This window comes from Grampus griseus (assembly GCF_964374135.1).
Source record: "Grampus griseus genome assembly, chromosome: 2".
NCBI lineage: Eukaryota > Metazoa > Chordata > Mammalia > Artiodactyla > Delphinidae > Grampus > Grampus griseus.
In genome coordinates this window covers 163,287,762-163,314,922 of record NC_139018.1, presented here as the reverse complement: position 1 = coordinate 163,314,922, position 27,161 = coordinate 163,287,762, and the positions used below count along the sequence as shown (strand labels likewise).

At 38.9% G+C, this 27,161-nt stretch overlaps 1 protein-coding gene across 8 annotated transcripts in view; it reads right to left on the bottom strand.

Moving 5' to 3' along the window:
• MLLT10 (MLLT10 histone lysine methyltransferase DOT1L cofactor) overlaps positions 1-27,161 on the bottom strand; it is a 249,253-nt gene that overhangs the window by 108,158 nt on the left and 113,934 nt on the right. For all 8 annotated transcript variants that reach the window (XM_082648933.1, XM_082648929.1, XM_082648927.1 and 5 more), the window contains one exon: positions 2,700-2,795. In XM_082648933.1, coding sequence (XP_082505059.1) covers positions 2,700-2,795 — 96 coding nt within the window. The remainder of the gene's footprint in view (positions 1-2,699; positions 2,796-27,161) is intronic.

Here is a 27,161-nt window from a genome sequence, read left to right as displayed (position 1 = left end):
ATGTTTATAGCAGCACTATTTACAATAGCCAAGACATGGAAGCAACCTAAATGTCCATCAACAGACAAATGGATAAAAAAACGTGGTATATACTGCGTTGGCCAAAAAGTTTGTTCCGGTTTTTCCGTAAGATTTTACAGGAAAACCCCAACGAACTTTTTGGACAACCCTAAACACAAACACACACACACACACACACACACACACACACACACACACACACACACACAGGAATATTGCCCAGCCATTAAAAAGAATGAAATAATGCCATTTGCAGCAGCATAGATGGACCTAGAGATTATCATACTAAGCGAAAAAAGTCAGAAAGAGAAAGACAAATATCAGATGATATCACTTATATGTGGAATCTAAAATACGACACAAATGAACATATCTATGAAACAGAAAGAGACTCACAGACATAGAGAACAGACTTGTGCTTGCCATGGGGCAGGGATGTGGAGGAGGAAAGAATTGGAAGTTTGGAGATTAGTAGATACAACCCATTATATATAGGATGGATAAATAACAAGGTCCTACTGTACAGCACAAGGAACTATATTCAGTATCCTGTGATAAGCCATAATGGAAAAGAATATGAAAAAAAAATATGTATATATGTATGGCTGTGTCACTCTGCTATACAGAAAAAATTAACACAACACTGTAAATCAACTATACTTCAATTTTTAAAAATTTTAAAAAGAACAAATACCATACCCAAAACTGAATTCCTCTTCTTCCCCTAAACCTACCACACCCACAGTCTTTCACATCTTTGTCAACAGCAGTTCCATTCCTTCTAGTTATGTGGGCTAACATCTTTGGAATCATCTTTGGATCCTCTTTCTCTTACACTTTTTATCTATAAGAAAGTTACGTGGGTTCTACTTTTGAATGTATTCATAACCTGATCACCTTTCACCACCCCCCAGTGTCACAACCATCCCTTTCTGGATTATTGCAATAACCTCCTAATGGCCTCCCTCCTTTCATTCTTGACTCTCTATAGTCCATTTACAACAAAGCAGCCACAGGTTCTTACAAAACTTAAGTAACACCATGTTACATCTCAGATCAGAACTCTTTAACGGAGGGGTCCCCAATCCCCGGGCTGGTACCAGTCCGTGGCCTGTTAGGAACCGGGCTGCACAGCAGGAGGTGAGTGGCAGGCGAGCAAGCGATGCTTCATCTATATTTACAGCCGCTCTCCACTGCTCACGTTACTGCCTGAGCTCCGCCTCCTGTGATCAGCAGCGGCATTAGATTCTCATAGGAGCGCAAACCCTACGGTGAACTGCACACGCAAGGGATCTAGCTTGCGTGCTCCTTATGAGAATCTAATGCCTGATGATCTGAGGGGGAGATGAGGTGGTGATGCTAGCACTGGGGAGTGGGCTGCAAATACAGATTATCATTATCAGAGAGGTTTGACTGCAGAGACCATAATAAATCAATCGCTTGCAGACTCCTATCAAAACCCTATCAGTTAGTGGCAAGTGAAAACTAGCTCAGGGCTCGCACTGATTCTGCATTATGGTGAGTTGTATAATTACTTCACTATATATTACAATGTAATAATAACAGTAATAAAGTGCACAATAAACAATGCGCTTCAATCATGCTGAAACCATCACCCCACAACCCCCCATCTGTGGAAAAATTATCTTCCACAAGACCAGTCCCTGGGGCTTCCCTGGTGGCGCAGTGGTTGAGAATCTGCCTGCCAATGCAGGGGACACGGGTTTGTGCCCTGGTCTGGGAAGATCCCACATGCCACGGAGCAACCAGGCCCGTGAGCCACAACTACTGAGCCTGCGCATCTGGAGACTGTGCTCCGCAACAAGAGAGGCCGCGACAGTGAGAGGCCCGCACACCACGATGAAGAGTGGCCCCCACTTGCCGCAACTAGAGAAAGCCCTCCCACAGAAATGAAGACCCTACACAGCCAAAAATTAAAATATAAATAAATAACTTAATTAAAAAAGAAAAAACAGTCCCTGGTGCCAAAAAGGTTGGGGACCGCTGCTCTAATGGCTATCTTTACACTCAGACTAAAAACTACGTCCTTCCACTGGCTTATACAGCCTTATGTGATTGGTCTCTCATCCTGGCCTCTTCTACTGCACCCCTCCCACCTCCCTTTCTTACTCTGTCCCAGCTGCCCAGCACCATCCCCACTTGTTTTCCTGTTACCCACATGATTATAATCTTAATAATATTTAACATTTACTAAGTAATACTTACTATGAACTAGACATTGTTCTAACTGCTTCATATGCATTACCTCATTCAATTCCAACAATTATCTCCCCCACTTTAACGAATGATGAAATTGAGTTACAAAGAGGTTAATTAACCTAAGAGCTTGGTCTGTAAGTGATGAAGCCAAAATTCAAAAGCACAGGTGGACAAAGCCCACTGCACAGCCCAAAGTTTACATCTCAATGATGCCCCCCACTTGTTATCCTCACTTAACATTCTTCAGAAATCAGCATAGAATAAACAGAAGATAGAATAAAGGACTAAGAATAGAAAACCTAAAGCACTTGATGTAGGGTTAGAGAGGTGGAAATGCTTAGAAGGAACCAGGACACTTCCTCAAGTATTTTCAAAATTCAGCACATAACTAGTTAAACGGTAAAAGTCAGCACATAACTAGTTATTATGTAGAACAAAATATGACACTTAAAACTTACTTTTTCTGTAGTAACAGTCAAGGAAGGAACCAATGCAGGTGATGGTTCTGGTTGCTTCTTGTGTTTTTGTTTGTGTTTGTCCTTTTCTTTATATTTCTAAAAGTGAATAGAAGTAAAATCCAATTTAAATTTAAATCATAACCCACATATACATAATAAAGATGAGATTTCTATATAATTGTGTTTAAGTAATTTACAATGTTAACAAATATTTGTCAAAAATAACAATCACTTCTAACCATGATCATATTATTTTATATATAAACAATACTAGTAATATACTTATGGCATTACTATATATATTACTATATATTAAAATATATAGTAATACTAGTATAACTTATTTTAAGGTGACTTCAGTTCCCTTATCCTTGACCAACGTAGAACAATATATAAACAACCAAAGTCTACAATTATTTGCTACTTTTATATCTGACAAACTTTTTCTTCTGTTAAAAACACCAAATACTGTTGCGTACATTTCATAAATAGCACTTTAAAATTTACATAGCACTTTGACATGCACTATCACATCATAATGTTGTCGGATTCTCCAGCACCATGCATTAAATTCTATGGCCCACAAACTACAAAACAGAGCATAGAAACTCAGGCAAAAAATTCTTTCTGAGGTTTACTCCAAAAATAGATGAATTAGTTATCTCTGCTAAAACTGATGAATTGAAATATAACAAAGGAATTCAATTAATAAGAAATTAATTACATATTAGGAGCCCAACCTTATTTAACACCAAAAACTTTTAACGAAATCACTCTCAGATGTTTGAATCAGTAGGTAAGAGTCAGTATTGGGTGTGAAGTTTACTACTATTTAGTTAATTCAACTTATTTGCAATAGTTCATAAATTTAAACATTCGGAGAACTTAATCTATTCAAGGCATGAAAGAGTAATATCACTGGCTCTGCCCTAAAAGAGAATACACACCAGCAAAACAAAAAGCATAAAAATTAAGGATAGATGTTTTACTGTAATACCCAAGAGTACTGCCACTCTTTGCTTTTAACTCCTGATTTAATAAGTACATTAGATACCTCTTGACTGCAATGTTAATACTTTAGTAAAAGAAAATGTAAAATAACACAATAATAGTTTTTATTCAGATTTTTTTAGGAAACTTTCTTACTATGAAGATATTTTAACTGTGACAGATCATAAGGACTCATGCCTCCAATTCTTTGTAATAGGATGTCATGTACAAGTTCTGGAGCCAAGAAGAGCCTTGAGAAGTCTTCTACGTCTTTCACCTTTGCCCCCTTAGATCCCAGTCATCATGTAAAGAGTCTGAATAAGAACAAGATAAACAATCTCTACAATCTTGGAAAGCACACGAGAGTAAAAAGTAAAGTATGCATGTGTAAATCTATGAAAATGTGAATGTATGGAACTCATCATGAAATAACACAGAACTTTGGTCCTTTGTAATACGCCAAGAAATACATCCTGAGATGAGGATTTCAAATGCTCAGTGGAAGAGGCTATCGATAGATTATATTCATAATATTGGCCAGTAAGATATGAATCAACACAGTCTAATGACTTTCACACTAAAAAGATAGGCTGATTTTAATAGAACAATAGAACAAAAGGAAATTCCAGGAAAATATTCAATTAATATAAATATTTAGCATATGACAAAGATGGGATTCCAAATCAGCAAGGAACGACTGAAATTATTTAGTAATGGTACTACAATAACTGGTTAATAATTTAGGGGAAAGTATCATACAAAGTAAGACAAAATCCAAATGGATTACTTTAAATAGTTAAATAAAAATTAAAATAATCTAAGAGGTTTAAGAAAATATTTTTTAAAACTTTAAAGAAAGACTTTTTCTAAGAGTAAAAAACTCACTAAAAAATCAGAAATGGACACCGTATGCTAACTCACATATAAGGAATCTAAAAAAATGGTACTGATGAACCTAGTGGTGGAGCAGAAATAAAGACACAGACATAGAGAACAGACTTGAGGACGCAGCGGGGGAAGGGGACGCTGGCGAAGTGCGAGAGTAGCGTTGACATATATACACTACCAAATGTAAAATAGCTAGCTAGTGGGAAGCTGCTGCATAGCACAGGGAGATCAGCTCAGCGCTTTGTGACCACCTAGAGGGGTGGGATACAGAGGGTGGGAGGGAGGCTCAAGAGGGAGGGGATATGGGGATATATGCATACATACAGCTGATTCACTTTGTTGTACAGCAGAAACTAACACAACATTGTAAAGCAACTATACTCCAGTAAGATTAAAAACAAAATCAGAAATGGAAAAGGCAGTTTTAGCTATTCAAATTCAAAATACTTCTACATCAATTTAAAAACCATTAAAAAGCTAAAAACAAACTGAGAAGTGAGTTAATATGTTCCGTATTTCAGTGCTGTTTAAATTTTTTATAAATCAGTGAGAAAAAATATATATGCCATAAAACAATGTACAAAGGGCAATTTATAAAAGAAACTGAGTCACTAAACAACAATAACAAAGAATGTGCAACCCAACTACTAGAGAACTTAATGGTAATATTTTTCTATTACCTAGTGATCAAAATTGTTGGGTTTTTGTTTATAATAAGACCCAATGTTGCCCAAGTTACAGTGAAATGAGTACCTGCATACATTACTTGAGAGAATGTAAAAATGCAAAGGACCATTTTAAAGGTAAGAGTTAGAAACCATGAATACTTTATCTGATCTAGTAATTTCACCTCTAGGAAGTGAACAAAGGATTAAATACAGTTTATTATGCTACTATTTGCAATGATAAAAAACCTGAAAACAATCTGAATGTCCAGTGACACAGATGTGGTTGAAAAATTATTATACAACCATGTAATGGCCACTTAAAAAGCATGTTCTAAAGGAATATTTAAAGATGTGGGGAAATGGTTAATATGATATGAATTCTGCTTTAAAATTTTATGCAAGGAGCCAAAGAAATCTGAGAAAGAAGAACAAAGCTGGAGGTATCACAGACCCTGATTTCAAACTATACTGCAAAACTATGGTAATCAAAATACTATGGTACTAGCACAAAAACAGACACACAGATCAACGGGACAGAACAGAGAGTCCAGAAATAAACCCATGCTTACATGGTCAGTTAATCTGTAACAAAGGAGGCCAGAATATGCAATGAGGAAAAGACAGCCTCTTCAATAAATGATGTTGTGAAAACTGGACAGCTACATACAAAAGAGTCAAACTAGACTACTTTCTTACACCATATACAAAAATAAACTCAAAATGACTTAAAAAGAAGACCTGAAACCATAAAACCAGAAGAAAACATGGGCAGCATGCTTTTCGAAACTGGTCTTAGCAGAATCTTTCCAGATATGTCTCCTGAGGCAAGGGAAGCAAAAGCAAAAATAAACAAAAGGGACATCAAACTGAGAATGAAAAGTTTTTGCACAGTGAAGGAAACCAGCAACAAAATGAAAAGGCCACCTACTGAATGGGACAAGATACTTGCAAACAACATATCTGATAAGGGATTAATATCCAAAATACACAAAGAACTCATACAAATCAACATCCAAAAACCAACAACCCAATTAAAAAATAAGCAGAGGGGGCTTCCCTGGTGGTGCAGTGGTTGAGAGTCCACCTGCTGATGCAGGGAACACGGGTTCGAGCCCCGGTCCGGGAAGATCCCACATGCTGCGGAGCGGCTGGGCCCGTGAGCCATGGCCGCTGAGCCTGCGCGTCCGGAGCCTGTGCTCCGCAACGGGAGAGGCCACAACAGTGAGAGGCCCGCGTACCGCAAAATAAAACAAAATAAATAAGCAGAGGACCTGAATAGACATTTTTCCAAAAAAGACATACAGATGGCCAACAGACACATGAGAAGATGCTCAATATCACTAATCATCAGGGAAATGTAAATCAGAACCACGATGAGATACCACGTCACACCTGTCACAATGGCTATCATCAAAAAGACAACAAATTATAAGTGTTGGCAAGGATGCAGAGAAAAGAGAACCCTTGTGAACTGTCGGTGGTATTGGAAATTAGTGCAGCCACTATGGAAAACAATGTGAAGATTCCTCAAAAAATTAAAAATAGAACTGCCATATGATCCAGCAATTTCATTTCTGGGTATTTACCCAAAGAAAACAAAAACACTAATTCAAAAAGACATATGCACAATGTCCATTGCAGCATTATTTGCAATAGCCAAGATATGGAAGCAATCTAAGCGGCCATCAGTAGATAAATGGATAAAGAAGACAGTGTGCGTGTCATATTACTCAGCCATTAAAAAAATAAAATTTTGCCATTTTACATGAATGGATTTAGACAGTATTACACTAAGTTAAATAAGTCAGACTAAGAAAGACAAGTACCATATGACCTTCCTTTTATGTGGAATCTAAAAAACAAAACAAACAAACCGAACAAAAACAGACTCAGATGCAGAGAACAAACTGAGCGGGGTGGGGGAGAAAACTTCCAGCTATAAAATAAGTGAGCAAAGGGGCTATAATACACACCATAAAGAATATGGTCAATAACATTGTTAAGAAATTTGTACAGGGACAGATAGTTACTAGACTTATTATGGCGATCATTTCATAATGTATGTAAATATCAAGTCACTACATAGTACACCTAAAACTAATATACTTTACATCAACTATATTATTTCCACAAAAAATAAATTTAATAAATAAGTGAATAAAATTTTATGCTAAAAGAGAGTACCAACCAGAAGGAAATAAACAAATACTGAATATTTTTATGTAAAACCATAGGTAAGGACAACCAGTGTCACTCCTAAATATATTAGTGTGTATAATTAACAATAAAAATAACCAGGGCTTCCCTGGTGGCGCAGTGGTTGAGAGTCCGCCTGCCAATGCAGGGGACACGGGTTTGTGCCCCGGTCCCGGAAGATCCCACATGCCGCGGAGCGGCTGGGCCCGTGAGCCATGGCCGCTGAGCCTGTGCATCTGGAGCCTGTGCTCCGCAACAGGAGAGGCCACAACAGTGAGAGGCCCGCGTACCACAAAAAAAAAAAAAAAAAAAAAAAAAAATCAGAATTGTAGCAATTTGTAATTTACAAATATATATATATTATCTCATTTAATCTTTAAAACAGCCCTGTAAGGATCTGTTTTTACAGATCACAAAGGAATGGCTTAAACAAGCACAAAATAGACTTTAACCTACACCTCCCAAGAAAGTTAACTGAAACCTTTAAAAATATATATATTTTTTTTAATTTAAATAAAAATATAGGTAAGTTACCCATGATGACGAATTATAAAATGGAAATTTGAACTTCCCTGGTGGCGCAGTGGTTAAGAATCCACCTGCCAACGCAGGGGACACGGGTTCAATCCCTGGTCTGGGAAGATCCCATATGCTGTGGAGCAACTAAGCCCATGTGCCACAACTACTGAGCCCACACACCACAACTAATGAAGCCCGCGCACCTAGAGCCCGTGTTCCGCAACAAGAGAAGCCACCACAATGAGAAGCCCATGCACCACAACGAAGAGTAGCCCCTGCTCACCGCAACTAGAGAAAGCCCACGTGCAGCAACGAAGACCCAACACAGCCAAAAAACAAAAAAAAAGGAAATTTGAAAGAGTAGGGAAAAGAAGAAAAGATATAAAAGAAGGGAGAGAAAATGTTTCCATTTTAAAGTAGCTTTAGCTCCAGAATGAACTACTTTCCATGTAGAAGTTAGGGACGATACAGGAGTTTTTAACCTAAGTTTAGAGCAAGATAAACAACTAAGAGACATCCAATGTTTCCAGTGTTCAAACTGGAATGGGTAAAGAAATTAACTGTTAAAGGAAAACTAAAGTACAATACAGTAGAGATAACACCTGAAATAAGTTCATGTCTTCAGACACAGAGAAATCAGATATCTCAGAGTTTGAAAAGTACACGTGCAATCACTGAACAACTGGTAGAAATATTGGGGGTAAATCAGAAAGTGAATTCTAAAAGGAATGCAATATTTGGCTTGAGGTTATTACTTCCCCAGAAAAATTCTAAATTATCAACAAAGATTTGCTCATATGTAGGAAAGAATTTCATCATCACTAAGTGCAAAGAAGAGTTCATCAGGAAGCCCAATATTAGAAATTAAATTTCTACTAAGGAGAGTGTGTCTAGATTTAATAACTCCTAACGCTTAAAAAACGGTGATCTGAAATCACATCAAATTTTTCCAATGTTAACGATTCAAAATCTAACAAACAAAAACCAGTGAAAACAACAAACCAAACAGCAACCAAAACTGGGGGATTGGCAGAGGCAGATAATAATGCATTAAACAAAAACTGGCAAGCAAGCAGTGAAATAGAAGACTTCAGAAATAGAGGAGAAAATGCCCTGGACTGAACTATAGAATTCAGCTATTAATAATCCTGCTTCCAAAATTAGTTAAAATTCTGAGAATATCACAAAAACCCCTCATTCTGCAGAGAAGCAATCTTTTCATTTTGTTTTCCTGCCTACTTAATTTGTTCTCTGCCTAAAGAGTAGTGCAAGCTTCAGGGCAGAAACAGGAAAAACTAGAGGAAGAGAGAGTACTTACTCTTTGGAAGTAAAGGATCTAGGCTAGGAGTGAATTATATAAAATCAGAGGGTATTCTTAACTGTATGAGATACCCCCACACAGTTAAGAGATTAAAATCTAGTATAAGACATTTAATCAAAAATTAGAAAAGAAAGCTGAGCCTGAGGTTTTACCAAAAACTATACTGCCCCAGCTGAGCTTCTACACTGCATCCTTGCCATTCCCACTGGCGTCAGAAAAAGGCAAAATACTTAGCCCTCAAACCCTAGTCTCAAAAATGGTGAGAAGAGATTCAAGAAATTACCTAAACTATAGTGGAGCAAATATCTACAAGAGCCTCACAAAAATGAGCAAGAGGGAAAAAAGTTGCATGGCAAAGAAATCACAGCCAAAAACGAAACAATATAAAGAACACAACGTGCATAAGAGAACCAAAAATCTTACCCTACAAATAAATATAACTCAGCATAAAGATATTTCTCAGAATTCTCTGGCGGCGCAGTGGTTAAGAATCCGCCTGCCAATGCAGGGGTCATGGGTTCGAGCCCTCGTCCGGGAAGATCCCACATGCCGCAGAGCAACTAAGCCCGTGTAACACAACTACTGAGCCTACGCTCTAGAGCTCACACGCCGCAACTACTGAAGCCCGCGCGCCTAGAGCCCATGCTGCGCAACAAGAGAAGGCACCGCAATGAGAAGCCCATGCACTGCAACGAAGAGTAGCCCCCGCTCGCCACAACTAGAGGAAGCCCGCGCGCAGCAACAAAGACCCAACACAGCCATAAATAAATAAATACAATTTTTTTAAAAAAATGCAATTTGAAGATATTTCTCAAAACTGCTTCACGCTAAATAAAACTTCGAACAAAGCACAAAAATGAGATAATGAAACAAAAAAAGGTCAAAGATAGGGATTATACAACCAAAGTAATTTAAAAACTAAAACAGAATTAGTAAATAACACAGAATCAGCAAGGAAAAAAATATACATTCTTGAGAATAAAAATACTGCTTAAAAAGGGGCATGAAACAATCCTAGTAATGCAAGTGAAAAATCAGCAGATATTAAAGTGGTTATGTCCAAAAGGGAAGGGATATCTGTATGTGGATGGCTGATTCATGTTGTTGTGTAGTGGAGGCTAACACAACATTGTAAAGCAACCATACTCCAATAAAAATTTTTTAAAAAAAAAGAAAGTGGTTAGAAGGAATTCTCTGAGGGTCCAATGGTTAGGACTGGGCACTTTCACTGCTGTGGCCCGGGTTCGATCCCTGGTCAGGGAACTAAGATTCCACAAGCCACGGAGCGTGGCCAAGAATAAAAGGGGGGTGGGGGGTTAGAGAGGAACTAAGAGCTACATAAAACAAGATAATCAAACATAAGTATAACCTGTGTCCCTAAAGTAGAAAATCCAATGAATGGAGAACAGAAGATGTATTCAAACATAAAAGCCCACAAAATAAAAATTGGAAAAAACGCATTCTGAAAAATTCAGTTACAGAATGTTCAACGGCAAGACTTACTGTAGTTAAACTCAGTTGACTGCAAGGGGGTCAGGGGGGTGGGACTGTCCCTGGTCCTCCCCACAGCAATACTCTCCAGGTCCACTGCTTGAATTCTTAAAAGGAAAGAAAGTGTGACCTAATGATATTATATATAGCCAAGATACAATTCAAAAATTAGGACAATAAGGAAATACTTTCCATTATGAACAAACTCAGAATACAGGTCTGCAGAACTTATTCTTGAAAAAAGATACTGAACAATAAAGTTCTGCCAATTTAAGACATGATATAAAGAACTCACTGGAGAAGCTGTGGTGAAAGGACTGGTAGTGACCATCCTACAAATTTAAATTAAATACAGAACAAATGGGACTTCTCTGGTGGTCCAGTGGGTAAGACTCCATGCTCCCAATGCAGGGGCCCGGGTTCCATCCCTGGTTGGGGAACTGGATTCCACACACATGCACAACTAAGAGTTTGCATGCCACAACTAAGAGTCTGTATGCCACAACTAAGAGCCCACATGCCACAACTAAAAAAAAAAGATCCCATGCGCCACAACTAAGAAGCCCATGTGCTACAACTAAGACCCGTCAGAGCGAGACTTCCCTGGCGGTCCAGCGGTTAAGAATCCATCTTGCAAAGTGGGGTACACCAGTTCAATCCCTGGTCGGGGAACTAAGATCCCACATGCCATGGGGCAACTAAGCCCACACACTGCAAATACTGAGCCCGCATGCCACAACTAATGACGCTGCGCACCGCAACTAAGACCCAACGCAGGGAAAAAAAAAAAAAGAAGACCCGCCACAGCCAAATAAATAAATAAATATTTTTTAAAAATACAGAACAAATCCCTAAAACAACTCTGAGGATTGTGTTTACAGAAGAGAATGCCCCAGACCTGAAAAATATAACATAAAGATCTTTGAAAAACAAACAAACTGGAGGGCACAGGAAATGAGAAGAGTATGGGGATGCTGTTAGCCTTTCAAGGCAGGAGCTCAATACAGATTTTGAAGCATGTAGTTAAAACAAAATAGTTTGCCACCAAATAGTAATTACACATAAATCCTCTCCTTGTAGACAAAGTCTGGTTTTCTTTGGCTAATCACCCTCTCACATCCTCAAACTCCAGCCCAGAGGTGAACATGGTATATCTAAGTCAATTTAGATAAATCTACCCTCCCTACCCACTGACTGCCTTAGGTCCAGGATAGATTTAGGTCAGGATAATAAAACAGAAGGGTAAATTTTCTGTGAGATGGCTGGGAATGTTCTCTCTCTTAAAAACGTACTCCCTTCCTGCCTTCAGATGCTCAAGTGTTAGGCCATGACCCTTGGAACAACTGTAATGACCTTACAACTATGCCTAGAAAAGCCAAGAGAACCAAAAGAAAGACAACAATGCCCTGCTACTGTTGAACTGGCTATTGTTAAATTAACTAATCTTAGAAAAGCCTCTGAACATCTTATGCAAAACAATAAATTTCCTACTGCTTTAGCAATATTCTGTTACAGCTAAAAGCATCTGAACTGGAAAGACAATCTTACCTCTCAATGTTTTGTTTGTTTTTGTAATCTCTATTATTAAGCTTCAAGGTATAAATTTAAGGAAATAATATCTCTTGTGGTAAGGAAATTTTATATGAAGTTCAACATTATCTATTTTGCTTCACTTTCTTTTTCTTCTATATAGCCAAATAAATCTAACTAATATTTTAAAAATTAAGGTATTATATCATTTTAATATTTTTTATTGCTCTAACTACCCTTTTTAAAATCTATTTTCCATCTATATATAAAAATCTGGATTATATAGCTATCTATATATAAAAATTTACTTAGTAGTAATAATGGCTATTTCTGGATGGTGGATTCTGGAGTGGGTCTTTTTTTTTTTTTTAATTAACTTGCATTTTTTTAAATGCTTTGTCTTGTTTGAATTTTTTTTTTTTTTGCTGTACGCGGGCCTCTCACTGTTGTGGCCTCTCCCGTTGTGGAGCACAGGCTCCGGACACACAGGCTCAGCGGCCATGGCTCACGGGCCCAGCCGCTCCGCGGCATGTGGGATCTTCCCAGACCAGGGCACGAACCTGTGTCCCCTGCATCGGCAGGCGGACTCTCAACCACTGCGCCACCAGGGAAGCCCTGAATTTTTTTTAATAATTACATATGGCTTAACAAAAAGAATGGGCTAAAATGAGATAGAGACAGCTAGCTATTCACCAAACCCATTTCCTTTTCTTATTCAGAGTATAACTAGATATTTCCCAGTTTCCTTTTGCAGTTCAATGTGTCACTCAACTGCGTTGAAGTCAAACGCAATCTGAATGAAAAACTACGTGTGCTGCCTCTAGGCCTGGTCCTTCACAGCCCCAAGTATTGAGTGTCCATGCTCCTTCCTCTTCCAGAGATTAATGCAAGTGAACACGGCAGCCACGAAGGAACAATGAAAAGAAGGCCGAGTCACAAGGTGGAAGGAACTTAAATTCCTGATTCATGCCTTATAAGAAAGAAAGCTGTCTGCAACATCCATTCTGGACTTAGCTGTGAATGAAAAATAAACACTGTATTAATCCTCATAATCTGAAGATTGTCATGTGTTAGGAGAAAGTTCTTACATGAGTCTCTACTGTTAGTGTATGTCTTGAGAATGAGGCAATGACTTGCCCGTCATTCTGAACTATCTTTTCAAGGTTGTTCATATAATGATCAGACTTAGAAAACAGAATGTGTACCTTAGGAGCAAAGGGCAGCCACACTTACTGGCTATTACAAAAGATTCAGGTGCCCTAAGATCACCTCTACTGCAATGCAAAAGACTGCATGAGCAGATGTCATCTGGTCCTCTTTGCACTGCCCTATGGAAACTGGATCTTGGGGGAGCAGTGCAGAAACACTGATACTCTGGCTACTTCTACTGCTTTAAGTAATAAACTATACTTCATCTCTGACTCAGAATTTTCTTGTCTCCTAACTAGTTACCTTGTAAGTAGAGTAAAATCACAGACCTCTTTCAAAGTTCTTGACAGTTTGGTAATAGGAATGTGATGCTGTTAGAGACATGGCTTTCTGGAAGAGGAAGAATAAGGGCCTCAAGGGCCAATTAATGGGATTTGAGGGAAGTCTGTGGGAATGACTAACAAACATTGAGCAAATCATATGGTCAATCAAGTAGTAAATGGTCCTTCATTTTACTGCCTGATAATGAGGAAGAACTGAGGAGGTGGCTGTTAAAACCTCCTCCAGGTTACAAGGATATATTGTACAACACAGTGAATATAGCCAATATTTTATAACTATAGAGTATAAACTTTAAAAACTGTAAATCACTATATGTACACCTGCAACATATATAATTTTGTACATCAACTATACTTCAATTGAAAAAAAAAAAAAACCTTCAGGTAGGATGATTTCCTCACCAATCTGGCAGTTGGCTTCAGTTCCATCCTACCGTAATAGTAACTAGTGAACAGAAAGTTCTAACCCTTTTCAGACAACAGTAACAGAGCCACTCACCTATACTGGGCATGAAAGGAGGGAAACTGGCAAGCAATCACTATGGGCAGAAACAAGGTGAATCATAGGAACCCTGGTTCACTTGAAAAATGCAGGTAGAGGGGCCTTAATGTATGTTAAGGAAGAATGGCAATAGCTGGGTTGCCTCACAGCTCAATACCACCTGCGATCTATCGAGCCAACTTCAAATTCAATTAGAGATGACAATAAAAGACTTCAGATATTTTTGCAGTGGATCCTGGTTGCTATAAGGCAGTTTTGGTCAGGAAATCTCAGGGAGATTTCCCAGAGGCAGACCAACACCCATAAGAAATTACAGTTGAGACTTAGAAGAGTAGTATTCAGGCTCTTGATGCCCCAGGTTGGATTTACAATATTAATAAAGCATTTACAGTATAATAAAGATGACCCACTGGAGAATGAGAAATCCAGAAAAATTCTTCCAATCACCACTGCCACCCTGAAAAACTCTCCCAGTCTTTATGAAACTAGCACCTTATTGAAACTAGGTGAAAACCTGAGAGTTTAACTTTGTATTGGGTGGCAGATACCCTGGACTGAGGAGAGCTCTCCAAAACGGGTTCCTACTGTGTGAGCCAAAATCAAGTTGACCAGAGAGTGCAAAGTGGCTGCTGAATCACGGGGTCCCCTGGGCTGAAATAAATGGTGTCACCCATGAGGATGTCACAATATGGAGCACTGTGAATGCTGAAAACACGGGAAATTTGTTTGGTTAACCCACCAGCAGCCGTCATGCCCTTGGAAATTGAAACTAAACCCAAAGGTGAATTTAACAGTGTGGAGCCATCTCTACCCCCCCGAGTCTCTCACTCTTCCTCAACCTCCTCAGCCTTTAAGGTGATCACAGTTGCTTTAATAAGAAAAATGATTAGAGATGAGGATAAGACTTCCCAGTCCCCAAAGAGAAATCAAGTAATGGCCACAGGCGCCCATCCAAGTATGCTGGAGAATTTGGAGACAGCAGAGACACAAATTTTTATGGTTCTGTCACACAGAGTTACCCAGATTACTATCTTACCGGGACCTATGGCAGAAAAAGGCACCAGCATCAGTGGAAAGATTCACAGTGGGAAGAAGGAAGCTAATACTTTCTACCTTCAGCGCCCCACAATCCTCATTATGCACTTGAGCTACAAGTTTTGTGACTGATGATTTTGCTCATTTGAGACTCTGGCAAAAAGCCTCTACCCAGAGGCTCCCATTGGGGTTCTAGATTTGTTGCCTCCCTGACACAGCTATCAGGGGCACCCCTTTTTGAAAAGTAGCTATTAGCTTGCCAGTGGGCTCTTGTCAAAACTAGACCCACAGAACAATGTGACTCTCCAGCCTATGATGTCTAATATTAAGTCAGACTTAATGACTAACAATGTGGCAAGGGCCCCAAATTCCTCACTTGCCAAATGGAAATGGTATATTCAATAACACAACTGCCCTGGTCCCATCAGCATCTCAGCTTTGTATTTAAAATGTGACAGCTACCTCTGTTCTGTCACCTGATGCAAAGCTGTTGGCTTAACGTGGACCTCAATTCATAGAGCTTCCCTTCAACACTGAGCTTGGTTCACTGACTAGTTCAACTAAACCGAAACCAAATGGTATGTGGTATGCACTGGGTTGCAGCAGCTATTCAGCCTCAGTACCTGCTAAACTGATCCAAAAATACATGTCATCACTGCACTAGGAGGCAGAATTCAAGCCATTCTCACAGCACCAGACAACACTTCTGTGGAAGGTAAAATAATGGTACTGAAAGACGTCTAAACCCTAACCCTCAGAATCTGTAAATATGTTACCTTACATGGCAAAAGGCACTTTGCATATATAAGTATATCTACTTATCCTGGATTATCCAGCAGGCCCAATGCAATCACAGGGATCCTTAAAGTGAAAAAAGGAGGCAAAAGAAGAGAGTCAATGGAAGATATATGACTACGGAAGACTGATCAGAGAGCTGCAACGTTGCTGGCTTTAAAGAGACGAAGTGGGCCATGAAGCAAGGGATGTGGGCATACTCTAGAGGCTGAAAAAGTTAAGGAAACAAACTATGTAATCACACAAAGGAATGAATAATAAATGATTTAATGCTCACTTCAACTTCTCTCTGCCTGCTTAACAAGTATATCCATTTTGCAACATTGAATACTAAATCATTTTCTTCTTCCATGGATAAAAGTCCATCCCTTTTCAACGTCTCATCAGAGATTATCCCTTTTCATGACCTCAGCAGACCCCTCTTACTCCATTAACATCCTGTGCTCCAGTTTCATATTCCTATAAATGTATATGTAACTACTACAGTATAGTCAATGCAACTAAAACTATAAATCCTCCCAAATCAGTTCTTAATTACTCAAAAGTTGTCAATAATACTACCTTTATTTCATTACTCCTATACTTAAAACTCTGGGTTTGTTTAAAAAGCAAGCATTTCACATGGTTTCACTGTGTTCAAGAAACCATATTTTTAGGCACTGTGGAAAAAACAGTAAAGTACAAAAGATACGGATCAGTTTTGAAACACAATGTAGGGAATTCCCTGGTGGTCCAGTGGTTAGGACTCCGAGCTTCCACTGCAAGGGGCATGGGCTTGATCCCTGGTCAGGGAACTATCCCCCAAATGCCACACAGCACGGCCAAAAACAAAAAACAAAACAAAACACAATATAGCCTGGCAGTTAGACATATACTAATGACAACTAGTAGTAAAAAAGTGAAATGAAAACATAAGAAAATTGTGTAAAAGATATCCAAAGCAAGAGATACAGCGTGAGTCACACAAGACAAAGTCTAGCTTCATGAGAAAGACAGAACTAAGTGCTGGACTTGAACTGAGATGGAAGAAAGAAAAGAAGAAGATGAAAACTGAAGAGAGCATCATTATTTGACAAAAAAAGAATAATTGGAGCACACAGAATAATGTTTAAAAAAAAAAAAAACCAAAGCTTGTTTGGAGGCAATGGGTAGAATATGATTCAAACAAATTGTTTTTCCCTTCTGTTACGTGTAATGTGCCAATACCTCAGTCCAAGCAAAGCCTCATCACTTAAGTCTTTCTGACAACGCTTCGTTTTTACTATCAAATCAATCTCCTTATTTTACAATATTAATCATAATTTACAACTCTTAAAATAATAATAATTTCACTTATTTGAATCAAATATACATCTAGCCTAACCAATCTCAAACTCCAGTCTCACACTTCTAACTGCCTTTAAAATGTTTCCCATTCCACCAGACCTAATGTGACTAAAATCAGAATTATCAGTTCCTCCTTTTTATCATGTTTACTCATTATAATGAGTAATTATAATGTTTATTTTTTCCTCAAGGCCCTACTTGTATTTATGGTGGTAGCATGTCCCCTAGTGAAGACAGCCTGTAACCATCTATCACTTACAATGCACTCTTCCCCTTGCCCCACTACTACCAATCAGATCCCGGGCCTTATAGATTTTATTGCTTCAGTGCCTTGAATATCATTTCCCGTATCTTTCCATTCATATAAACTCAGTTTAGACTTCATTACTTTTAATCTGATTCAGGTTAACGTGCTGAAGCAACATAATATAGTGGTTAAAGAGCATGGACTCAGGAGCCTGACTATGTGGGTTCACATCTGGCTCTATCTTATTCACTATTAGCTTGTGCACGCTGTTAAACTTCTATGGCATAGTTTTCATATCTGTAAAAAATAATAATAATTGTACTTATCGCACAAGTTTGTTGTTGGGGATTCTATGAGTTAATAATACTTGTAAAGTATCTAGAACAAGGTCTAACATACAGTAAATGTTAATTATCGCTGCTTGGTTGTCATTGTAGTTGTCATCATCATCATTCTACAAACTGGTCTCCTTATTTCAATTACTTATTAAGTAAAATTATTTATTTATTCAGTACACAAATGCTGATAATACAAATGTAGACAGGACAAAAATTTATGGTGAAATTCCATTGTTTCAATGGGGAAGACAAATACATAAAACTTAGATAAATGTTATAAACAGAACTATCAGTCATCATAGTAGTTCACAAATTCTGTCCCCTCATACAAAACTGGGTGAACAATCTTCCTCATACCACTATTAAATGCAAACTCCTCTTACTGAAATTGTCATAAATGGCCCCAACCTATATTTTCACGCTTATCATTCTTATTCCCCTACCCCATGTTTTCAACAAACTGAACCTTCTCCATGTTCAAAATACTATGAAGTTTCTAGCTTTTGTACTCTGAAGATATTGTTCATGTAATTGAGAACACTGTCCTCTCATATCTCCTTAAGAAAAATCAATGACAACATTCAAAACGTTTCTAAAATAACACTGCTTTCATTTAGCATTTCCTACTGCCTCACAGGAAACTTCTGCCAAATTTCCACAAGGACTTTATTTTCTTCTCACTGGACCAGTCTCGCTCTGACTCACGTGTATATTTATTTTAACCATTCAGCCTAGCCTAAGCTGGCAGTACTCAATTTCAGAAACCACTACCACTTCACATTTCTTTTAAAAAAATTCAGCTGTGTTTACATATGACAATTAAGGTTTGAAAAACAATAGGCCTACACAACAATTTATTCAGTAAAAACGTTATTGAGTGATTGATTTTACCACACAGAATCATAATAGGTAACTATCCTCTAAGCAGAGTCACCTAATAATTCATCAATTAAGAATAAATTATTATTGGGGACTTCCTCGGTGGTCCAGTGGTTAAGAATCTGCCTTCCAATGCAGAGGATGCAGGTTGGATCCCTGGTCGGGGAACTAAGATCCCACATGCCCCAGGGCAGCTAAGCCCAGGCGATGCAACTACTGAGCCCATGCCCTCTAGAGCCCATGTGCCGCAACTAAAATCCAACACAGCCAAATAAATAAATATTTTAAAAAAGAATAAATTATTATTATGCCCGTTATTTTTTTATCACAAAAACTTCCCAGTCTACTGGTTACCTGGAAGACTTAGTACAACGTAATTCCTTACCTATTAGTGGTTGAACCTAAAGCTTTTTAGTGCCCACGTGATTCCCACATTTACTTCATGATGAAGTAAACAAAACAAAAAACTGAATAAAAACACTTCATAATTTAAACAAAGTAACACTAATATTTATCCAGAAACCGTAAACGTGAACCAGGCTCTCACTATCTTCTAAAGCCATGCTTCCAATATGGTATCTACTTGCCACATGTGGCTATTTAACTTACTTAACTGTGGTCTAGTCTAGAACTTCACAATAAATCAATAAAAATTTACATTTGAATGTACTCCTCTCACTTTTCCTCTAATGTAACTATGAGACAAAGTTTATTTAACAATAATCAGCCCCAAGAAAATAAACAAAGAGCTGAAGACCAAATAACTTATCATAATGAAGGAACAAAACTACCACTGAGAAAAGCAAAAACAAAAAATAAGTGTTGGCAAGGATGTGGAGAAACTGGAAACCCTGTTGGTAGAAATGTAAAATGGTACAGCTGCTATGGAAAATAGTATAGCGGCTCCTCAAAAAATTAAACACAGAATCACCATGTGGTCAGCAATTCCACTTCTGGATATATACCCAAAAGAGTTGAAAGCAGAGGCTTGAAGAGTTATTGTATACCCACCCATGTTCACAGCAGCATTATTCATTCGCAACAGCTAGAATGTGGAAGCAACCCAAGTCTCCATCAACAAATAAATGAATAAGCAAAATGTGGCATGTACATATAACAGAATATTCCACTTATAAGAGGAATCTAGAGTAGTCAAATTACTAAAAGCACAAAGTAGAATAGTGGCTGCCAGGGGCTTGAGGGGGGAGTTGGGGGGAGGGGGAGTTACTGCTTACTGGTTGCAGAGTTTCCGTTCTGCAAGATGAAAAGAGTTTTGCAGATGGATGGTGGTGATGGGTGCACAGCAATATAAATGTATTTAATGCCTCTGAACTGCACATTTTAAAATGGTTTAAACAGTAGATCTTATGTATATTCTACCACTTTAAAAATTAGGAGTGATAACTACTACAGACAGAGAGAAACCTAGGGCCCTTGTCATTATCACTATCATTAAAGAATTGAAACAAGCTCACACAGAGAAGTTTAAGCAGTTGGAGAGCTGCCCCAAACTGTTTATATAATACATTCTGTCTATACACTGTTTACTTTTTCTTTATCCATTCCTCCACTTAATTGAAATGCTACAACTGAGATTATTTTTTCAGTTTAAAAATAGGGAATAGCAGGGGCTTCCCCGGTGGCACAGTGGTTAAGAATCCGCCTGCCAATGCAGGAGACACGGGTTCGAGCCCTGGTCCGGGAAGATCCCACATGCCGCGGAGCAACTAAGCTCGTGTGCCACAACTGAGCCCGCGTGCCACAACTACTGAAGCCTGCACGCCTAGAGCCTGTGCTCCGCAATAAGAGAAGCCACGGCAATGAGAAGCCCACACAAGGGAGAGTAGCCCCCGCTCGCCACAACTAGAGAAAGCCTGCGCACAGCAACAAAGACCCAACGCAGCCAAAAATAAATAAATAAAATGAATAAATTTATTTTAAAAAAAATAGGGAATAGCAGAAACAAACCAAACAAAACAAAATCACTTGCTTTTAAAATACAACTGTTATGTCACAAAGTATTTGGTACAACAGTACTGTAAAAGTACTTTGTACTACTACTACCTCAGACAATAAGATAACTGATATACGATTAACATATGAAAGTCAATAGTCTTTATAAACAGACAATAAAAGAAGATACAAGAATAGTGAACCCCCTTTTAAAGTAACAAGAAAAGGCTTCCCTGGTGGCACAGTAGTTAAGAATCCACCTGCCAATGCAGGGGACACGGGTTCGAGACCTGATCCGGGAAGATCCCAGATGCCACAGAGCAGCTAAGCCCATGTGCCACAACTACTGAGTCTGAACCCTAGAGCCCATGAGCCACAACTACTGAGCCCACGTGCCACAACTACTGAAGCCCATGAGCCTAGAGCCCATACTCCGCAACGAGAAGCCACCACAATGAGAAGCCCACGCACCGCAACAAAGAGTAGCCCCAGCTCACCACAACCAGAGAAAAGCCCGCGTGCAGCAACAAAGACCCAACTCAGCCAAAAATAAAATAAATAAAATAAATAATAAAAGAACAAGAAAGAAATTAACAAAGGAAAGATGGTGGCAACAGAGTAGTTTCTCAATCTCTCTGAATCCCCATATAAAAACAGACAATTTAGGAAAAACAAAAATCCATGGAATAACATTTTACAACAAAACCAAGTGTCAAAGTATTTCCATCAACCCCAAAATACAAACAGAGTGGAACAAAGAACTACAAGATCTGCATGGTAACAGCATTTGTGAGGGGAGAAGGAAACCACAAGAAAACCACAAAATCACCAACGGTATCCACTGCAAAGCACTAAGTGCTAATTTGAGGACAGCAGCTGAAACAAGAAAGGGTTTTGCAATGGCCAATACCAGATAAATGCAAGCAGCCTCATGTAAGAAGGGTTGAAGTAGGGTCTCAATTAACCTTCCAGGTAAGGGTCCATTCTAGGACAAGGACTTACTCCAAAGAAAAATGGTTTCTAAATACCATCCCCACTGAAAGAATATGATACAATGATAGCAAAAAAAAAAAAAAAAAAGGTTATGAGGCACTGTGAACAATACACCACTTATGTGGTATTTCTACCAAGTATGCTTAACATAAATCTAATCAAAAGGAAATGAAAAAGACAAATCCCAGTTGAGGGACATGCTGCAAAACAACTAGTATAGAACCTTCAAAAATGTCAACATTGCGAAAGGTAGAAAAGCTTGAGGACTAAAGAGATGTAACTAAATGCAATGTTTGACACTTAACTGAATCCTGGATCAATTTCTTTTAAGGCAGCTACAAAGAACATTATTGGGACAACAGGAAATATTTGGATATGGACTATATAAAGTAGATGCTACATAAACATTTATTAAATTCAATTAAACATTAATGTCCCTATTCTTCATCTATGGAAAAGGAAATTAAACTAGATAGTGTAACATAGGAAATAAGTATATTAACAAATTTTTACTATTAATGGAAAATATTTGTTACAGTCACCATAATTCTAAGATTTTAGACAGTTGGAATTCAACTCTAAACACCTAAATGAATTAAGTCTTCACATTATGTGTAATCTCAACTTTATAAAAGATAGTAACTCTACTGAATAAAGAAATTAGTCCCTCAGCCAATTCAATTAGTCACAAAATTCCATTTCATGGGCATGGTATTTAATTGATGCAAACTGTATTAATGTTTATCTTTAATATCTAAATTCAAGCAAAATTTCAAAAAGGCTGTTCACATCTACTTGTAACTTGGCTGTTAATCCTCTTTTGACAAGGAATCTTTCCCTCCTAAGTTACAAGCTCTTTATAAATCTCTTCTCCCAAACGCTAGTCTAAGTAAGAACTTCCTGGAACAAAGCAGAGGATTCACGAGAGATTCTTTGTATTAGAATTCTTTTTAGAACACGTGAAAACTGCACCATTTGTACTAAGACCAAAAAAAGTTCAATTTGTAATACATCTGATTTATCTAACTTTTAAAGAAATGTGATTATTAAACCTCCACGTAAAAGGCAGAAAGACTTGTGAAAAAAAGATCCACAGACTTTGGAGTCAGGCATGCCTGGTCTTAAATCCTTGCTCCATCATTTATTAACAGATATCTCCTGTTTTTGTCTGCCCATTATTTTTCTTTAGGTAACTCTTCCCTACTCCTTGTGACCTTGCTAAGATCTTCAACCACAGTAACCCAATACTCCGGACCACAAGAGTGGGTGTGTTAAACAGGTAAGGCCAATCCTATGTGGACAACCCTCAGGGTCCCCAAACATTCTCAGTTCCAATGGCTTTCACTTAAGATTCTCCTTTGGTATGCCTATAATCACATCTTGTGCCCCAAAACTTGAAAGGTCTAAGATCTTACCGTACTTACAAGCTAACAATTAGCCCACCAGTTTCATGAGTGCTGGAAGAAGACACAAGACTCCTGGGTTGGACACAGAGGGCTCTATTACTCATAGCAATAGCAGTAGCCAGAGTGTCAGCGTTTGCATCATTCCCCAACCCCCAATTCTGACAGGATAACCCGAAGGAGGCCAGATGACACTTGCACACAGAGGGGGTTGCATTTAAGGAGAGCAATCTTGGGCTTAGGGAACCCAATTCTGAACAGTAAGCATGCCTGCCAATTACCCCAGAAAGAGGTATTATCTCTGTATCTCCCAAGACTATATGCAACTCTGCCCTTGCTCTGGATGGTGCCTCCATTTTCCAAGGCTATTTATTATATAAAAACTTCGAAAAGATAAACAAAGGCAGTTGAAGTCTCTGCTCACAAGACGTGTACAAATGTCAGAGTCCCATGGAGAACTGTCTCCCAACAACTGATGCCAAAACAGACCAATGAAATATTCAACCACTATGATCTATTCTTTCTTCACAACCTTGAAGTTAACTCACTCTCTTAACTTGTTCTTGGGACCTCACTGAGTTCTTCCAGGCCCTTGCTCCAACACTTCCTCCAAATCTATATGCCCCATTCCCTAGTTTCACTTTAAACACTTTTGAAAATAACTTGTCTCCTTATCCTAATACCCAACCTGCTTAGCAATATCTCCCCTAGGATTCTGCCCTCGTCTACTTTCTCTGCTCCACTATCCAGGTGACCCGAACTTGTAAGCACATCGGGTAGGGGGTCTCGGAGAAAGAGAACCAGGCATGGCTTTCTTGACATAAGAGAAGCCATTTCTGGCCTAAGCCATTTTGTGATCTAAGCCTGGCCGCAATGGAACAGGTCTCCATAATTATTGATCTTACAGGAAATGAGGGAAATGCAGGAACAAAGGAAAATTAACAGGGAAGAGCTAAATCAGACTGCAAGTTCGATCTGTTTGATTTTAACCTTTGCTTTTTGTTGCTTTTGTTATTTTAATCATATATAATGGCCTGCCTCAGGGAACCCTGCCCCTCTGCCTGAATGTTAAACTAAAGTGCCTCTGTTCAGCTCACCGGGAGACAATCTGACCCTGCCCGCCTGTGGATGGCTGCAAGAAAGAAGAAATTAACACACTCCCTCACAGAGGCTGGCCATTCCAGGGGATATTTGCAAAACTTACAGCCTTTTTACTTTACTTCCTCATCTCCCCCTCTCTGTGCTATAAAAGAAACTGGCATCCAAACCCCATATATAATATGGTTTTACGGAGACACCAGTCTGCCACCTTCTTGGTCTGCCAACTTTCCGAATAAAGTTGTATTCCTTGCCTCAACACCTCGTCTGCGCTTCACTGGCCTGTCTTGATGCAAGTAGAGAGAGCTTGGACTTGGTAACAGAAATGCAGTCAAGAACCAATAATTCAAGACTTCCCTGGTGGCGCAGTGGTTAAGAATCTGCCTGCCAATGCAGGGGACACGGGTTCGAGCCCTGGTCAGGGAAGATCCCACATGCCGCGGAGCAACTAAGCCCGTGTACCACAACTACTGAGCCTGTGCTCTAGAGCCCGCGAGCCACAACGACTGAGCCCATATGCCACAACTATGAAGCCTGTGCGCCTAGAGCCTGTGCTCTGCAACAAGAGAAGCCACCGTAATGAGAAGCCCACGCACCACAAGGAAGAGTAGCCCCTGCTCACCACAACTAGAGAAAGCCCACGTGCAGCAACAAAGACCCAACACAGCCATAAATTAATTTTTTAAAAAAGAAACAAATAGTTCAGCAATAAAACAGGGTCCTAGTTCCTCCTCAAGGGATATACATAACAATCTGATACCTGTCTTGAGTTCTGCAGGAATTAAGGCCCCCCACCCAAGGTGGAGGATGAAACAGATGATGTCGACCTTTTCTGACCCCTCCTGACTTTAATCAACTAAAGCTTGGACTCTCAACTTCTGCCCCAATTCTATGCTGAATTCTCCTCTGCTCAAGCCCCTTCATGAATATGCATGTACCCTTGGCTTAAAACTTCCCCACTTCTGCTGTTTGAAGAGATACCACTTTGGGAGAGATCCCTGGTGTTCTCCTTACTTGCTGTAAATAATAAATCTTTCCCCCTTCCCAGTCTTTGGCTTGGTTGTGTCTTTTGGCTCAACACCCACCAAGAGGCGAACCCAGTTTTCAGGTAGCGAAGTTACTCACATACACGCCACCTCTTTTCTTCCACCCCTCCCACCACCCCCCAAACAGGGCAAGACAATATTCTTCTTTGTCCATTACCATACCTTAATCTTACATATTCCTCCAGGTATTACCCTATTTCTCAGTGGGCAGGAGCTGGAAGAATTTTTAGGAGATGATGCGTGAAAGCCTAACGAGCATGGAAGAGACTATTCCTAGCCTTTCAGGAGGCTGCTAAGGAGGGCTTAAAAGAGAAAAAAATGTACTTGAAAATTAGAGGAAAGGGGGTTCTTGTTATGTAGTAACAACATTCAGCAACATTATGCCCATGGTAACATAGAAAAGAGAAAGTGTACTCAATGTGTTGTATGATTTAACAAGGAGATTTTCTAGGTAATATGTTGGAAGTGCAGTCTTTTTGCTATTTATAGTAAAAAGCAGTATAGAGATAAACTAGGAAAACCACTGACAAAAAAGGAACCAAGACCTGCTGGTTTTATAAGTTGCCAGTCTTTCCAGACAGCAAACAATGCTAAAGTAAGGACTAGCTTCCAGAAAAACATAAAATCTAGGCTACTGTCAGAAAACCACTATATGAGAGCAAAGCAAGGGTATGACTGTAAAATCTACTGTTAAGATTTAGTGAGCCTCAGAGAACCTGAAACAATGTCAGGTGTCAGGGTCAGGAAAGACAAAGAAAGAATGAGGAAATATTCCAGACTGGGAAAAACTAAGAGACAGGACAACTGACTGCAACGTGTCATCCTGGATTGGATTCTGAACCAGAACTAAAAAAGTCTCCCTCTTTTAGTTAGTATGGAGGACATTAGTGGGTGGAATTCAAATAGGATCTATAGATCTAATAGTTCTGCAACAATGTTAATTTACTGCCTTTGATCATTGTACTGTAATCATGTAGGAAATTTCCCCTTTTATTAAAACTACACATTAAAGGACTTAGGCTAACAGGGCATTATAATTTACTGTCTCAAGTTCAGAAAAAAGATTATACATAGAAAAGTGAGCGAAAGAGGGCAAAGGCGGGAGAGGAAGGGAGGACATGATAAAGCTAACAGGATGAAATGTTAACATCTTGGGAGTCTGGGTGAATGGTGCAGAGAAATAATGTGTAGTATTTTTGCAACTTTTCCCACAAGTCTAAAATTACTGCAAAATCAAAAGTTTAAAAAAAAAAAAGATGTTAATCCTTCTGGCTGGCTGCCCAACACCCCAGGATGAAGGATAAAACTAGCATTACTTATAAAACTATTCATGAAATGACACCTTTTTTTTTAATTGGGGTATAGTTGTTTTACAATGTTGTGTTAGTTTCTACTGTACAGCAAAGTGTAGTTCCCTGTGCTATACAGCAGGTTTTCGTTAGTTATCTATTTTATACATATTAGTGTATATATGTCAATCTCAACCTCCCAGTTCATCCCACCCACCCCCTTTCCCCCTGCGGTGTCCATACGTTTGTTCTCTACTTCTGTGGAAATGACCTTCTTAATTAAATAGTCTCATCTCCTGTCACTCTTCGGCCCCACCACACACTCCAAACATTCTAAATTACTGTTCCTGCAAAGCCCTGCCCTCTCCCCCCTCTTAACTCTTTGCACACATAGAAGCTTAAAGCTTTAACCTGAGTGGAAGATTTCCAAAGGGAAGTACAAAAAGGGTGTGTGTGTGCTGTGTG